This window comes from Tachypleus tridentatus, chromosome 6, assembly GCF_004210375.1.
Source record: "Tachypleus tridentatus isolate NWPU-2018 chromosome 6, ASM421037v1, whole genome shotgun sequence".
NCBI classification, from domain to species: domain Eukaryota; kingdom Metazoa; phylum Arthropoda; class Merostomata; order Xiphosura; family Limulidae; genus Tachypleus; species Tachypleus tridentatus.
Window position 1 is genome coordinate 94,727,877 of NC_134830.1, and position 17,299 is coordinate 94,745,175.

Here is a 17,299-nt window from a genome sequence, read left to right on the forward strand (position 1 = left end):
GTGTTTTTGTTATTGAAGTTAATGAAAATTCAACAATTTTAGTTCATGCCAATAAAATGCTCAATTGATATACATTTAACCATGTACTTTACAAAAATGTTTGTTTCTATACTTTACTTATCTTTTCTAACAAACAAGAAAACCATGTGAAAAACAAAGTACCTTACTACATGCCAAGTAGTACAAACAGTAAGAAGGTAAAACTTAATAGGATTGAATTTAGTTTATTGGTCTCCTTCCAGCAGTAAACAGCCATAGGAATAATATTTTGTAATTGTTATTAATTCACAATTGTGTGAATTTGGTTTGACCAATAGCTATGCAATAAGAAAAAGAAAATATTGATAGAAATTATGAAGTAAAGCATTAGTTCACTGTAATTAGACATTGGTCACTCCATTTTATGAGCCCACCTCCTTAGAAATACAAGAAATTGATGATAATTATTCACACCTTATGCTTTACTGCCCTTTTGTATTGAGAATCATTAATACAGCATACTTTAGAAAGACTTTAATTCTAAATTATTGTAACTGAGGATGTCTATCATATTAAATGAAGAGTAGTTCAAAAATTGATCACACAGCAAATTCCACTAGTCATCCAACCTTATTCTTAAGATAAAATAGAGGTCAGCTTTAAAATATTGGTGACAAGATGAAATGTTCTTATGTGTGTTTGTATGATGACCAAGTATAGTAAATAATAAATTAGAAGCTGCACATACCACTGAATGAAATTAAAATGATACAAATGGCTTAACAACTAAGTGACTAATTAGTTTGAAAAATGTTATTGTATGTCATACGAACTTATATTTATTCCAAGATATTCCATTATGATAAGTAACATGTAAAACATAACCTTATTTGTTTATTTTGTTGAACACTGTACAGTTATTACAGCCAGTATAAAGTACTTTTTAAATGATGTGTGTTGACAGTTTTTGAATGCAGTATGTTAAGCTTTAAATAGTCCAATGATACTTCTGTATTCAATTTGTCTATGATAAAACTTCTCAGTTTATGTTTATGTAACTTTATGTATATTTACTTATATATTGTCTGTGATGTAAGGTGTAATGTTGTATTTTGAATTCATTGACTATGTTTAAGTATATTGTGAATTTGACACAGGCAAGATGAAATATATGTAATCCCATTTAAATATTTTTCATTCTGTCAGAAAAAGTTATCCTTTTTCCTTTAGTTTCAAGTCTTTGTGATTTATCAGACTAAAATCTTTATCTTGATGCTATGTGTATGCCTGACCTGAAGTAAGTAAATTATGTGAACTGTAACAACATGCAATTCTGACTAGATTTCTAAGCTTTGAAAATAATTGTTGAATGGTGATTGAATGGTGTACCAACTGATGTTAAAATGTCTATATTATGTATATATTAGTATGCTTCATGAGATAATTTATTCTCTCTTCAGTAATTTAAGTCAAATCAGTTTTTTTTAAAAAATCACATTTATTAGCTCATTTTCATTTTTTGTAACTTGCATATTATTTAATTAAATGTATCATAATTTTAGCCAATATTGCAGTGAAAGACATAACTACATCATATAGGTGTTTTTGTAAATAATTTTACTTCTTTAAAGTAAACAGGAATGTAAGAATTTGTCTTCCAACTAAATAAAATTCCTGTGTATCAATACTGGTGAACTATTTTTGTTTTGCTATTTTAACTTAAATGTAATTCTGTTTGATTAAAAGTATGTATAACAGATGGATAAAAATTGACTTTTTTTTTTAAAGAAAGGAAATCAAGTTATAAATACTTGAATACAATATTTTTTTCAGGGCCAAGTGCTCCAAACATTGTCAACCTAACTTGTCACTCTATAGATACCATATATGTCCAGTGGGAAAGACCACAGATTTTTCATAAGTCTGTTGATCATTATTATGTCTATTATCGTTCTGAAAAGTCTTGGGATTTTACAAGAATAGATGTTAATGCAACAGATCAAGAGGTAATTAAATTAAGAAATATGTTATTTTATGACAATAAATGCTTTGAGTTGAATTTTACTTAGCTTATGACAACTGTAACAAAGTAATTTTTCAAATAATTTGTATTAAACAATTTCAAGTGTTTCTACTATTTTCATATATGATGTAAAAAAAAAGAGATAGATGGCAATGGATATATAATCTACCCCTTCTGTCATTACTCTTACTGTGGTAAAATGTTAGGCATAATGATTAATCCTTTAAATATAATACAAAATCTCTTAATAGCAAAACTTCACACCATCTATGCTTTTGACTTGTCATATTTCAATCAGTTTTATATGGTTTTTATGTTTTCATATGTAACCTAATTTGAAAGTAGTAATTTTAAAATGGCACAATATGTATAATAGATAAATTTACTGTAAAACCTGAGTTTTATAGGTCCAGTTTTTGTGCACTTTTACTAATTCACTTTCAAATTTAAGAATTACAAAATACATTTTATTTACATCTAACCAGATTATTTTAAAGTTTATAATATACGTCAAAACAAAGGAATTAAACAACAAAATGGTGTATTCTTCATTAGTATCTTGGGCAGATTGATATTATTTAATTATAACACATAAACTTTTCATCATCTTGGAATCAAGTTAATATAATGCAAAATGTGAAATTCTCACAGGCTGGTGTATGTGTATCTCACAAGTTTTGAGTGATCTGTATTTCGTACAAAGCTACAGACACTCAAGGACTTTTACAACATAATGGTGATGATAATGACACTATCTGTATGGAAGACAGTTTCAGGAGTCAGTTATTTGTGTTTGACTCTACAGTGTCATGTATGATACATTTTGATAAGTTGTATATGCTATAAATGCCATTGAAGTTTTTTTTGGCTCTGAGAACACTATCACTTTTGTTCTCTCTCTCTTTCATGAGTCAGAAGGAATGCAGTGAAGTGTATGTGAATGTCATATACTACATGTTGACGTACAAAGCAGTTGCTAGGCTTCTAGTTGCTGCTGTAAAAAAACAACAAAAAACTGAAATTAACTACTAGTAGCTCACGTTATATAACAGTATTTGTGAATAAATTTAAAAAGATTTGTTAAAACAGTAATTTCTTGACCTTGAAATGTTTTTATTTCATGATTCTGTTGATAATATTACTAATGTTGATAAAGAATTTGCAACTTATAAATCCTTAAGTAAGAGAATTATGTAAAACCTTCAAAAAGAATAATAACTTTCATTTTTTATTTTTTTTAATATTAATCTGATAGTTTTCATAAATATTATTAAAGAAAATAGATTAACTCTTTTAATACTACATATTTATTATCACACTTGGATATTTTACAATTGTATTTTTATATAACAGTAATTTAGCATAACCCTTTCCAGATTGGTCATGGGTCAATGGCCATATCATCATGTTTTTTGACTTGCATTCAAAATTTTATTTAACTGCTATTTTATGAATTTATCTTCTTAATTTTGTTATCAAACTGTATCTTATTATTTAATTTACATATTATACATTATTTAATTTCTTAATTTGAAAGTAAATAATAAACAAACCCATCTAAACATAAATTTTTGTGTGTCACATAGTATGTTCAATGCAGCACAGGTTTATATTGGAAGTTTGTGATGTCAAAATACAAGTTTATGGATTCCTCATTCATACAAAAATATATATATAATTTTGTATGAATCAGGAACTCAAATTACCAATATTGTCAAGAATTAAATTAAAAAAAAAGTAAAAACTTTTATCTTTCCTGTTTACTGAGCTATCACTATATTTAGTGAATCAAAGACAGTGGCCCCTTCTCACCTCTTTTCATTTTTGGAAATGGTCCCTTATATACACTTACTTCTGTATATGACAGTTGAATAATGAATCAGAAGTTAAGAATGTTGCTTACTGATTTTCTCAGCCATTTTCGAATATAATGGCATTCTCTCTTCTTTTCGAGACAAATCTTTGTCCTGGTGAGTCTTTAATGTGTTTGAGATTTGTGTTTTTTTATGTAAAAATGCAGCTTAGTTATTAAACTTGATAAATTATAATAAAATTCTGTGGTATAGATGAAATAATTTATGATTTTGTGGTTATTCAAATGCGTATATAAAACCTAAAAAAAAATTTTGTTTGACATCTTCCAAGTGCAAATTTTCTTGAGGCTTAGCAAGCTAAGACAGGCAGTAATAATTAATAAAGGTCACAACGAGAAAAGGGTTTTGTTTGCATTATTTCTTTATTTACTGTTTTATGATTTAAAAAAGAATAAGTTTAAGAAGTTATTTGGAAATAGTAATAATCTATAATAATTAAAATGTGACTGTATTTTAATAGGTCACATTGTTAAAATCTAAGTGTCAGTTTTATATGCTTCATAGAGTAACATTAGAGCATGTGCACCATGTTATTCGAACTTCTGTGTTGTTAGTCAGGTTTCAATACTTGTAGTGGGCAGAGCACAGGTGGTCCATTATGTAGCTTTGTGTTTAATTTTAAACAAACAAACAATTTGATATGCACATTGAAACTTACTAAATCTTTGAAACTACATGAATTGATTATAATAATAAATTTAGCTTAAGTATTAGTAGTATACAATTTTTAATGTAAGGATTTTAGTTTTAATACTTTGAAGCATTGTAGATTCTCTACAAGGTTTTTGTATAACAATGTAATTGTTTGAATAATGTATTAAAAGTATGAAATTTTATTATAGATCTAAGTAGTTATGAACCTGCTTACTGTATTATATATTTTCTTTCATGATGCAGAAGTTAATTTCAAACCTCACAACTAATACCATGTACGAGGTGAAAATTTGTGGAGTAACTCGCAGTATTATTGAACAACAAAAGCTTTACCAAGGTCAATTTTCCGAGTCTCGGAAGGTGCTTCTGCAGAGTAACTGTCAAAGTAAGTTGAATTATTCTACTAGCACTGGGGTGTCACATGACGCTTTGTATACAAAATCTGTTTAAACATTCCTTATTTTTTTATTTACCTAGAAATGATGTTTCTCCATGTTAAATATTCAGAAACATAAATGTTTTTAGTTAATTTTTTACAGGTTTCTACACACCCTGTTATGGTACAATATAAGCAGAAGTAAACATTCTTTTTTGTTGTTTTGTGTTTGAAAACATTTTAGTCTGCATATATTTGTTATCTTTGGTATAACAATATAATTATAATACCAAAATTAATTCATGCACTTTGCTCACACATGAAATATTTTAATTTGTATTACTTAAATGTAACTCCCATTGATAATAATCATTTTTATAAAGTGTAAATTCAGAAATGCTTCTTACCCCTGATAGCTATTACCTTGCAATTCTACCAGAAACATTTTTACACTTATGCAAACCTTGAACAGAACTTCAAGTAATACACAACAAAATGTACTGGATTAGTGTATAATGTAATCATTGAAAGATTATCATCCTCTACCAGTAGGAGGGTAACAAATCCTCCATGAGCAATAAACAATACAAATGTTCACATTTTATCAAAAGCTCATTCTTTTCCTTAATGCTGCTTTGTGATTGTTTTTAATTTAGAATTTCAGGATTTTTGTTCTTATCATATTAAACTTTACTTACCATTTGTAGTGTAGTCTTCCTTTTCTTTATTTTATTCATTACAAGAGAACTCCAGCATTTCAGTATAATTTCAATTATATTAATTTAATTTTTCCACTTTGTCAAAACTGAAACATTTTGTGACATTATTCTGGATTATGTTATATTTCTTTAATTATGGTTATTAACCCTTTTGCAATGGGTCATGGGTCAAAGGCCATGTCATTGCATTTGTTGACTTGCATTTTAAGTTTTATTGAACTACTATTTTGTGAATTTATGTCAGTAAGTTTGGAAGCAAATTGTAGATTACAATTCAAACTTTAATATTATGTATGAGTTAATTTAAAATTAAATGTTAAAAGGATACATCCTAATATAGATTTTAGTGAGTTATGTGATATGTTGAATGCAGCAATGTTTAAAATTAAATGTTTGTGATGTCAACATACTAAGTCTGTAATTTTGTACAAATTAGGAACTCAAATTACTAATATTGACAAGCTATAATATAAAATAATAACTTCGTATCTTTTTATTTTGCTGAAATATTGCTTACATACTGAATCAAATACAGTGTCCCTGTTCAACTCTTTCCATTTTTTTGAAATTGTTCATTATATACACTTCAGTATGTGACATGAATAACCAATCAACAGCTTAGAAGGTAGGTTGTATCTTTAATTTGCTGCAAGCTTCATATTTTGTAAAAGTAAGTATCTCTTTGTTACTAAACGTTATAAATTGTAGTGGAATTCAGTAGTATAAGTAGAGTTATTTATAATTTTTTCATTTTTCAACTGTATATCTATAAAACCTAAAAAAAAAAAATTGTTTAGTATCTTCCATATGTGAAATTTTAGCAAGAAGAGATGATTGTTTGCTTTTCTTCTTGAATTATTGTTCTATATTTTAAGAAATATAAGTTTAATAACTTATCTCTAAATAGTAATAATCTGTATATGTATATAATGTATAATAATTGAAATGTGACTGTATATTATAAAATACTAGTCCAGTAAAACACAGGGGAAGACTAGAGGTCAGTTTTATATCATTGGATACCTAACATGAGTGCTTGTGCACCGAGTCAGTGAAAGTTATGTAGTATGAGCTAGGTATGACTGAAAGGTTAATATAATAATAAATATATAGGTTCATATATAGCAATATGAGACTTAATCTACTTAGACTAAACATTAGTATATCTGTGTTATAATATGTAGTCATTCTAGCACAAAAACATAATTTATATTTACTTCCTAATTTTTTATAATGGTTGTAAGGTTGGTTAAGTGACAGATCCTGCATAATTAGAGTATAGAAAATAATATAAACATTTGTTTTCAATAGGACTTTATATTTTGAAATGTATTTAGGAGGTTTTAGAGATTAAGTAAATATTTGAGATTTTTGGGATAAGGAATTGTTTTTTTAATCATAACATGAAATCATTTTGCACTCAGACTAGTTACAAAACATTTTATTTTCAAAAAGAAATCTTTATTATAACAAAGTCTACCAAAGTTTATGAAGGTACACATGCTGTATTAAAGTTATAATGCAAATACTTAACGTGTGCAAATGTATAGACAAACTCGTGTATAGTAAAAGATTTAAGCAGAGTGTAACGGAACCACTGGTACAATTCACAAAATACCAACTTAGAAAAAAACATGACGTGAATGTAGCCAAAAAATATACAGAAACCACAAAAAAACAAGTGTTGTGAGAGTCCCATCTGGTTTGATGATGTGTCACCACAGGCAAAGTATTTGTGAGTGCAAGAATACAACAATAGGGTAATAAAGGGAAAACTTCTAACATATTCATGGGGAACAATCCAAATATCTACACATAACAATATGAGAACAGGATAACCACCCCTGAAGAAGCCATTGTTTTCAAATCAGATAGTGTATGTTTTGGCAGATGAAGTATGCACATCCAAAACTCCTGAGATTGTAAAGCACAGTGACACAGGTAAAAGATGGAGTTAATAAAAAATCTCGGATGAAAGATGTTGAGGAGTCACAAGCAGAGATTTGGCTTCATAGAAAGAAAAGAATAAACTGCATAGAAGAAGGAATGTAAATGAATAAATTACTTCATAATATGAACCAGAGGGAATTCTTAATAACTGCAACACTTAAAATTATTTTAGGAGGGATTAGAGTAAATTAATCTATTAGTCCTTTGTTTTCCTTTTTGTTAGCTGTATATATATTTATGTGCAGCAGTGTCAAAGTTGGGATGGGTGTATATCTGATTTAATTTTATTGCTCATCAAATTGAAATTCTATTATGCAGGATTAGAATAAATTAATCTATGAGACCTTGAGCATGGTCAGATACATCAGTCAAAAGGATTTCTCCTCAAAGTCCAAAAGTGTTAATTAGATCTTAACCCTTTCAGCACTGAATAAAAAAATTTAATGTTTGGCATGGCATTGAATATATATCTTTGATACTTCAACTAATTACGGTATCAGTACGAAAAGCATGATATCTCGGCAATAATTCAACAAAAGTCCCTGAAATGTTCAGTGATTGTACCCAATACTATATATGTTAAATTCAATGCATAAGAATAACAGGAATAAAGGAAGACACCCTGATACATAATGAAGTGTTATGTAAAGCACAATAATTTATTATAAATTGTATACAATTTGTGCAGCAGCTGGTCGATAGTCTTTGTGGTTATGATATATCTCATGGCATGGTAAAAAGCACATGAGGAGATTGCACTGTTTGCAGAAATAATTTGTCTGCTTTTTTTTCCATCCAGCTGTGTATCTATTGCTGCAAACAGTACAATCAGGTTTGTGTTTTTTGTTCTCATATTCTCTGATACTGTGTCTTTCCATCAAGTGCTGACCTGGTCTTCCTTTTTATTTGGCTTTGCTGACACATCCCCCAGCAAAATTTGAATAATCTGCTCTCTGAATAGTCTTGGAGATACCGGGTTTTCACCGTTTCTCTTGCAGTCTGCACAATATATTATATATCTGTTAACAAGAGCTACTTCTCTAAGCCGATGGTAAATGGTAAAATACCACTTGGTACTTTTGTGTGGATACATAAAGGTTCCCACCTTCTGGTCCATGATGTCTACTCCACCCATGTGTTGGTTGTATGTTTCAACAATCAGTGGTTTTCTCACATTTCTGTATCCACCAGGCTCTCCTCTGGATCAAATTCTTTTATCTGTGGTGCCATTTGTGGAAATTGTCGATAAAATATGCACATGTTTATTGTCATGCCAAGCACATGCTACCATATTACCACCACCTATAAATACCAGTGGATCTCCTTTGCTAAGACGCAATCTTGTAGGGTGGATATCTGATGGCATGTGTTTCTGTCCAGCCTTAACTGTGCCACAAGCCCCAGTTTCATTCATCTCTTAAGTGTTTGAATAAAGAAGGTGAAGAATAAAAGTTGTTCATGAAGACTATATGTCCCTTATTCCAAAACTCCTCCAGTAGATTCAAACATATGGTCTCTGTGACTGAGTATCCAGCCACAGGCACTATGGTATTTTTCACACAATGCAAATTGTTTGATGCCCCATCTTGTGGGTTTTGATGGTAAATACTGTTTAAGATGAACTCTCCCTTTGAATTTGATGATACATTCATCAATGGACAGCTCATGTTTGTAGTGGAATATATGCTTTAAGTTCATTGACATCGATCTCAATCCATTTCATAAAATGGGAGTAAGATGGCAATTCAGTGGTGAAGTCAAAATACTGTAAAGCATATCTGTTTGTTTAATTACATATCAGCTCAAATGCTTCATCAGGAAAGAAAAGTTTGAAATACTGATATGGAGTGTAATTTGCTGTATCAATCAGGACTCCAGTGTGAGTGGTAAAATCTGGCAACCAGTCAGATTCAAAATTATCATTGTTATTGAAATAATGCCATGGAAAATTTGGATCCTGGTTTTGGTCTTCAGCTTCACTATCACTTTCAGGGGGAGCTTGGGGCTGTGCTTTACTAGCTGCTCTACCTCTCCTCTGCCTTCTGCTTGTACCTCTAGACCTCCAGGAATATATGCTCCTTGATCGTCCACGAGGACCACCACCTGAAGTGCTAGGAGCATCTACAAAATAAATAAAAAAAAAACTCTTGTACATAGAGATATAGCACTTTTCCAATGTTCCATGTATGTATGTCATATTTATATATTTTCCTATCGACAATATATGAAAACGTAGAGAACTAACCTTGGTCAGTCAGTTTATGCAATAAGTTATATGACTCTAACTACACCATGTGCTTACCTAAAGTGGGGACAGATTCCAGGCCATGAATGTCTTCAGTATCACTCTTGTCCGTTACAAGTAAGCTTTCATTATCATCTGGCTCAAACTCTTTGTCACTCTCTTCATCATTACAAATAATATTGATTACTTCTTTCATGGTATAAGCTTTTCCTTTCATCATTGTAACAACATCACAGGTATCAATAGAATGTGCAAGGAAGGTGTCTTCTAAAACAATGAACAGCATGAAAAAAAAGAAATCACGGGACCTCCGTCTTACATACGTGCTGGGAATTCCAAGTAAGCAATGAATACACATGGTTCTAGTCTCAAGCGGGTTTACAGGCCTCTGTGATTATGATAATTAGCTATGAGGGTATGTTGTTTACATCTTGTCGACGAAGCTCGCCTGCCTCGTTGAGCCTTGAAGTCGACTGCTGTCTCCAACCGCACCGAAAGGGTTAAATTGATCAAAAGATGATGAAGTTATGAGCTAAAAGTTTATACTTGGGGGAAAAAAAGAAATAGCCATGGCAGAAAATGAAGTTGGGTCAATGAGTAATTGTATATAAATCATATAAAACTATTTGTTATCTGGAAATCATAATAGAGGAACTATCGCACAATTCATATGACCTCCACTTAGGAACAAGGAATATCTGTAGGATAAGTGAGTCTGCAAATATCTATGACTAGTCTCCAATCTCCTGTTGCACATGACACCACAAAAGAAGAGAGTAAAAATCCTGAAATAACATGAAGTTGAACTGTGATAACACTCTGATGAGGAAAAGGTTTGAAACTTCCAGATACAAAATTTAATGCAAACTAGAAGTGAATCACGGATTGGGAACAGAAAATCAAAGTAAAGAATTGGATAAAACCAAGGCACATGAAGCAAAGTGTCCAGAGATAAGCAGAATTCTGAGATGAACCTCAAATATTCATATGAAAGTCATCCTGCACATAGTCAATGAGTAAGCCATAAAGAGCCACCTCACTTACACTAATGCTAGGTTACTAAAAATTTGTGTATGTGTTTGAACATAAAGCTACACAACCAGTGCATGTAACTCCAGATTTCAGCATTAGAAGTCAGTAATTTTATCACACACCCTCATGGTAACACTAGTGACATGTATGAGTAGCTGTAATGAGCATTATTTAAAAAAAACAAAACACACTGCACATGACTCCAGAATGGAACAATGATCAAAAGCAAAACAAGATGCTAAAATCCTAATCAACTTCTACTGGTAAGTTTCCTTTCAACAGAAACCAACTGAAAGTAAAAGACCCACAAAGAAAAAAAATGAAGCAGGTCATTACTGTCGTTTCTTTGAAATAAACCCATAGCTACATGGGTGTCTACATACATTCTGTATGTATTAATTAAAAGAAATTACATTGCAACATTTCCTGACAGATCAAAAGATCAGAAAACTTAAGAGATACTTGGTAATAGAAATAACAGTAGCAACAAAATCCATAAGGAATAAGGACATCAAAACACATATTGTAATTTTGAGTAAAAAAATTAGGAGAACACAAATAGCACTATGTAACACAAATGTTGTTCCAGTATGTGTTATTTCTTAATTGCTTATGTTGTAAAAGCACAGAAAATGGCCATTATTCTCTTTAAACTTTGCTTTTGTGACCTGGATAATGAAATTTAGAAATTAACCTGTTTTCTGTGTAAAAACGGGCAAATTTGCACGTTTTCATTTACATGTATTTATATTAAAGTTATACAAATATGTTTAGAAGCTAGTAGTTTTTCGAGATTTGGGACTGTAATGTAAATCACTTTCAAGTATCAGCCCCCAAATATAGTCCCACATCATGTTTTCATTATATGCTCTTTGGTAGCAGCATTCAAAGTCCAGTATGTCTTGGTGGAAGTGCTCACCTTGCTCCATGTTCTTCTTGAATTTATGAAGATGAGTGTCAAGGATATGGACTTTCAGGGACATCCTGCAGCCCATTTTGCCATAGTTCTTCACCAGAGTCTCAACCAGTTCCACATAATTTTTAGCCTTGTGATTGCCCAAGAAGCCCCAAACCACTGTGACAAAGCTGCCCCAAGCTTTTTTTTTTCCTTCCTACTGAGCTTCTTGGGGATTTCTGTGCACTCCATAATCTTCTTTTTTTGTGGTCAATGAAGGCACCAGCTTTGACTTTTGCCTCAGACAGCTTAGGGAAGAAGTATTGAAGGTACTTGAAGGCTGCAGACACCTTATCAAGAGCTGTGACAAATTGTTTCATAAGACCCAGTTTTACGTGCAATGGTAGGAACAACACCTTCTGGAGCTCCACTAGTGGCTCACACTTGACGTTGTCCCTTCCCACATAGAACTTGGTCCGTTGTGGCCAGTGCTTCCTGTTGTAGTGTGCTGTGGTGTCCTTGCTGTCCTAGAGGCAAAGATAACAGGGAAACTTGGTAAAGCCTCCTTGAAGACCCATCAGGAATGCCACCATTTTGAAGTCTCTGATAATCTCTGAGCCATACTCATCATACTTCAAGGCTTCTAGCAAAGTCTTGACACTGTTGTATTCCTCTTTGAGGTGCATTAAATGAGCCAGGGTAAGAGATGTATACTTATTCCATTATAGAATAGTACAGCTTTGAGGTTTCTAGATGAGCTATCAGTGAAGAGGCACCATTCCTTCAGGTTGCAGGTAATTCCAGTTGCCTAGAACAGACCAGATACATTGTGGCAGAAGCAGAGCCCATCTTAACGAGTGAAGAAGCTTGTAAAATGTCGGTGACACTTCCTCTGACTTGTGACTTGCACACTTTTATCTTACAAATCCCACTCCTTGAGCCTAGATGTCAAAAGCTCGGCATTCAACTTTGTTAGACCAAGATCTCTAATCAGGTCATTGAAGTCTCTTTGGTTGGGGTAGTATGGGTTTCTCTTACCAGCTGCACTTCTAAAGTTGTAATCTCGATTTTCAACGTCTACCTCCTCTTCTGATTTGCTGCTCTCTTCTGAGGATGGCTGCTTTCTTTTGTAGCGGAGTGGGTACAGAGAGCTCAGGGCAGTGTCGCACTGGGGAGATGGATGATGGAAGGTCCAGATACATGATAGCAGATGCATTCTTGCCAGCCCGACATTTGGAAGGGGCCACCATGCAAAAGTAGCAATTGCTTGAGTGGTCAGTGGGTTCACGCCAAATTCTTGGAATAGAGAACTTTGTGGCTCTCTTTTTCCCCTCTGTACCATCCAGCAAAAGAGCAAAATAAAATTATTATAAAGAATAAACTTATTTCATCCACAACTAATGTGTCAGAGATTCATGCAAAATATTTTATATGTAATATTTTTTCTATACTGTTGGAAATAAAAAAAAAAAGATATTTAAATTTTAAAAGGTCTAAAATTTGTATAATATAAAATCTTACTATTCAAGCAAGCAAAAATTATATGTCTTACCTTATAGAGTTTTTTTCGCAAGTGAAATGAGGTGCCCAGGGTTTGTCTTGATCCCCGACAGGCATGCCGAAATATGTGTTGTAGGCTTCACACCTTTTAGCAGATGCTGTCACAGAGTACTTTTTTGCTCTTGTCATGATAAATTGGCTACATACGTAGCAGAATGCATCTGGAGAATGCTTGTAGCTTCTTGATGCCATTTCTGATAAAATCAGTTAGGTCTATGTGCTCGCTTAGGCAGCTAGAACTAAACTGAAGTGGTGAGCCTCTGTATATATATATATATTACTATGGAAAGTTCTAGAAAATTCTAATAGGTTCTTGAAAATTCTTGTAAGTTCTGCAGCATTCTAGAAAGTTCTTGAAAATTCCTATAAGTTCGAGAAAATTCTCTGTCAGCTACTCAGCACTGAATCTACCTGGAATGTTCTGCAAAATGGGTAAATTTGAAGATTTTATTATATAGGTCACAAAATCAAAGTTTGAAGAGAAAAATAGGTCTTTTCCATTTACTTTAGGCATAAGCAATTGGGAAATAACACTTTCTGCCTAGGAACAAGAAAAGCAAAAATTTTGTTACATAGTGTAATCAATGCCAGTAGAGAGACAGAATATCTCAAGATTTGCCAATTTGTAGCATGTAGGATAGAAAAACTGATAAATTACAGTAATATGATAAAAGAAAAAGTGAAGTACATGAACACAGCTAATTTTCAAAAATCCTCACAACTCAAAAATCATGAAGTGAGAAATATAAGACTTTACAAGGAAATCATCTCGCATAATACAAGCACCCTCATAACTGAAATAAGTTGAATATTTAAAATACAGAGCATATCTGAGAAACCAAGAAATTGACTGGTAGAAGTGTTCAAACAAAATCAGGTATGCAGGCAAGGAAAGCAAGAGTCCCAAGTTAGTATAACCTCTATTAAACAAAGACAAATTGTAAAAGTTATAGTATAAATATCAGTAAACAACATGAGAAATATATGAAATTATCAATACTGAGAGTGCACCAACAACATCAACCTGCACAATACAGACACACTCTGTAATTAAGCATTTTGGCAAAGACTCTGAACATTGTGACAGTGCCAGTTGTCAAAAGAAATTGTAAGTTATTGTTGGAAAACACTCAGGTCCACTGGTGCATGATGTAGAAGGTTGGACAGTGGAATATTGTGGGTGATGTACGTATTATGTAAATATCAAGTAGATATTTAAAAACTTTGAGACATGTTTTGTTTACAGCATGAGTTTAAACTCTATAAGGAAAAGGTTTAAGTATTTTAGATGAAAATCTGCTGATTTGAATCTGCAGTGTAGACATACCCTCATGGTATCATTGACACTTATAATGAAAAATTCATCAGTTTAATTCTTACCATGTGGACTCAGTCAATTTAACCAACCTTGTAATCAAAAGATAACGTGAAAGTGTCCATACTATAACTTTTATTGTGTATATGTATCTTAATGAAATTTGGCATTTTTTAATTTTTTAGTAAACATGTATTTTGTACACAAAACTTCAGCTTGCAGCTTGAACTTTAAGAACAACCCCTTATAGACCCTATGCTTCATGAAGTTTTCCACATATTATACTTCTCTCTATGCAGAATAAAATTAATGTGGATTTTTCCAACTGCATGATGTTTTCCCAATCATTACCTCTCAATGTGGATCCCTGTACATGGTGAGGGGACCTCTCAGAGAAGGTTCTGTTCTTTCAGTTTACCTCCTCTGGGATCTAAACATCCACCCACATGTTAGCTGTGTATGGCGACCTGTGAAGGGGAGGAGAGGATCCTGGTGGTTGAGGGGCCAAACCCTAACACACCACTTTAGCTTTTAATTCCTGTAGATGTATGGCCTTGGGGTGGTTCCTCCCAAGGTCAATTGGCTGGTCCACTTGGGCTAGGGTCATCTAAGTACCAGTGTTAGATGTTCTCAACAGATATTGTGGACATTATATCTAATGCTGGTGTTTGGTTATAGTGCTCATGAAACCCTGGAGTTGCTGCAGTGTCCTTGTTTGGCTCTGTAGTGCATCCCTTCATAGGGCTTCATGGTGGCTGGGGTCAGTGGGCACCAACATATTCTTTCTTTATTATGGATTTCCCAAATAAAACTTTAAATAAAATAGTGAAAAAAACAATCCATAGGTAAATGACCATGTCTTGAAGATTCTGAGCAGCAGTCTACAACCTCTGTAACACCTGTACCTCATTTTCTTATACTACAGTCTCTTACAGACAAACCTGCTGGCTCTCCTAAGTTAGTCAAAAAGCTTTGCTTTGGTGACATATTGCTGGAAACATCTACTCCTAAACACAGTGAACTCTTCTTGCATTTGAAGGCAGTTGGGGATATACCCATTGAGGTTACTCCTCATGCTACTTTGAATTTGTCACAAGGAGTTATTATTGAGAGGGATTTGAAGAACATCCTCTAGTCAGAAATCCTCACTCATTTCTCCATCCATGGAGTTTCTACAGCAAGGTATACCTCCACTCGTAAAGATAGAATTATAATGCCAACCAGTGTTCTAATTTTGACATTTACATCACCATGTCCATCTGTCACCATCAAGGCTGGTTATTTTAATTGCAAGGTATGGCTATATATTTGGAACCCTCTCAGATGTTTCCAGTGTCAGCAGTTTGGTCACATAAAGACGTCATGTTGTAGTTCCTTGATGTGTGCTCGTTGGGGTGGCAAGGACCACAATGCCTATGAGTGTGAAACAGACCCTCATTTGCATTACTTGAAATGTTTCTCACCTATTCTACTTTCATTCTTGGCCTAAGTGGCTGGATAAAAAAGAGGTACAGCATTTAAAAATGACTTAAAACATTACTTATCCCGAGCCTCAAAAGTTACTATCCTCCCACTTCACCTTGGCCATATACTACTACACCTCCTTCCACTCCTACAGTGGGGATACAGACCTCACTGTGCCTCCAAAAGAATCATTCTCAAACCATTGAAAAATCTTTTGACCTCCATTTTTAGGAAAGTTGATGGCCTCAAAAGGATCATTTGTTCATGCCCTCAGTCACTGAAATCTTCTTCCAACAACAGAGACCTGCCCAACTGACCCAGGGCAGGATCCATGGAAGTTGATAAACCTCCCTCAAATAAAGAAAATAGACATGGTCGAAAACAGAAGGGCTCCCTACCCAGTTCTCCTACACATAAATAAAAATGGCCACTTTGATACAGTGGAACTGTTGAGGTTTACATTCTAATTTGAATTACAGCATAATTCTATTCACCCTTTCAAGATTGTTCTCTGATGGCCAGGAAGTAGCTGATACTCAGGTATCTTGCACTTCTGCTTCATCTTTCACCTTCTCAGCCATTAAGACTCAGGCAGAGTGATCACCACTTTCCTTTCAGGCTGATCGTCTCTGTGACTATAATTGCCCCTTTACAATGGTGGAACTCAAACTGGCAGTTCATTGGTTTGACCTTATGATATACACTACAGGATACTGTGTCATCTATCTCCTGCTTCTCTTACTATTCTTCTGGCTGTTTCTAACTGGATCTGGCAGGAGAATGTTTTTTTTTTTATGCATGGTGCCAGGCTATTGTCCTATCTTCCTCTGAGCCTGGGAAGAATCTCAAGATTATTTCAAACTACCATCCAATTGCTTTGACAAGCTGTCTCTGTAAGACCTTAGAGAGGATGGCTAACACTCATCTTGTTTAATTCCTTGAATCAAACAATCCCTTCTCACCCATCCAGTGTAGATTTTGATGACAGCACTCCACCATATAGAAGCTAAGCAGTATTCGAATTGTAGTATTTATACTGGCTCACTTAGTTCTTTACTGGCCCTGGAATCACTTCACCATAGTTCTCACCCTGTTCCGCTGATATTTAAAATTGACTAGCCGATTTCTCTTTAACGTGTACTTCTATCCAGTTATTCTGGATACCAGGCCACATTGGTATTTGCGGGAAAGAGCTCGCCTACACCACAGCTAA

General features: G+C 33.2%; 1 protein-coding gene across 5 annotated transcripts in view; it reads left to right on the forward strand.

Annotated features, from left to right (window-relative positions):
- LOC143253080 (putative receptor-type tyrosine-protein phosphatase mosPTP-1) overlaps positions 1 to 17,299 on the forward strand; it is a 235,250-nt gene that overhangs the window by 137,194 nt on the left and 80,757 nt on the right. For all 5 annotated transcript variants that reach the window (XM_076506296.1, XM_076506298.1, XM_076506293.1 and 2 more), the window contains exons 9-10: positions 1,813 to 1,985; positions 4,774 to 4,915. In XM_076506296.1, the coding sequence (XP_076362411.1) occupies positions 1,813 to 1,985; positions 4,774 to 4,915 (315 nt within the window). The remainder of the gene's footprint in view (positions 1 to 1,812; positions 1,986 to 4,773; positions 4,916 to 17,299) is intronic.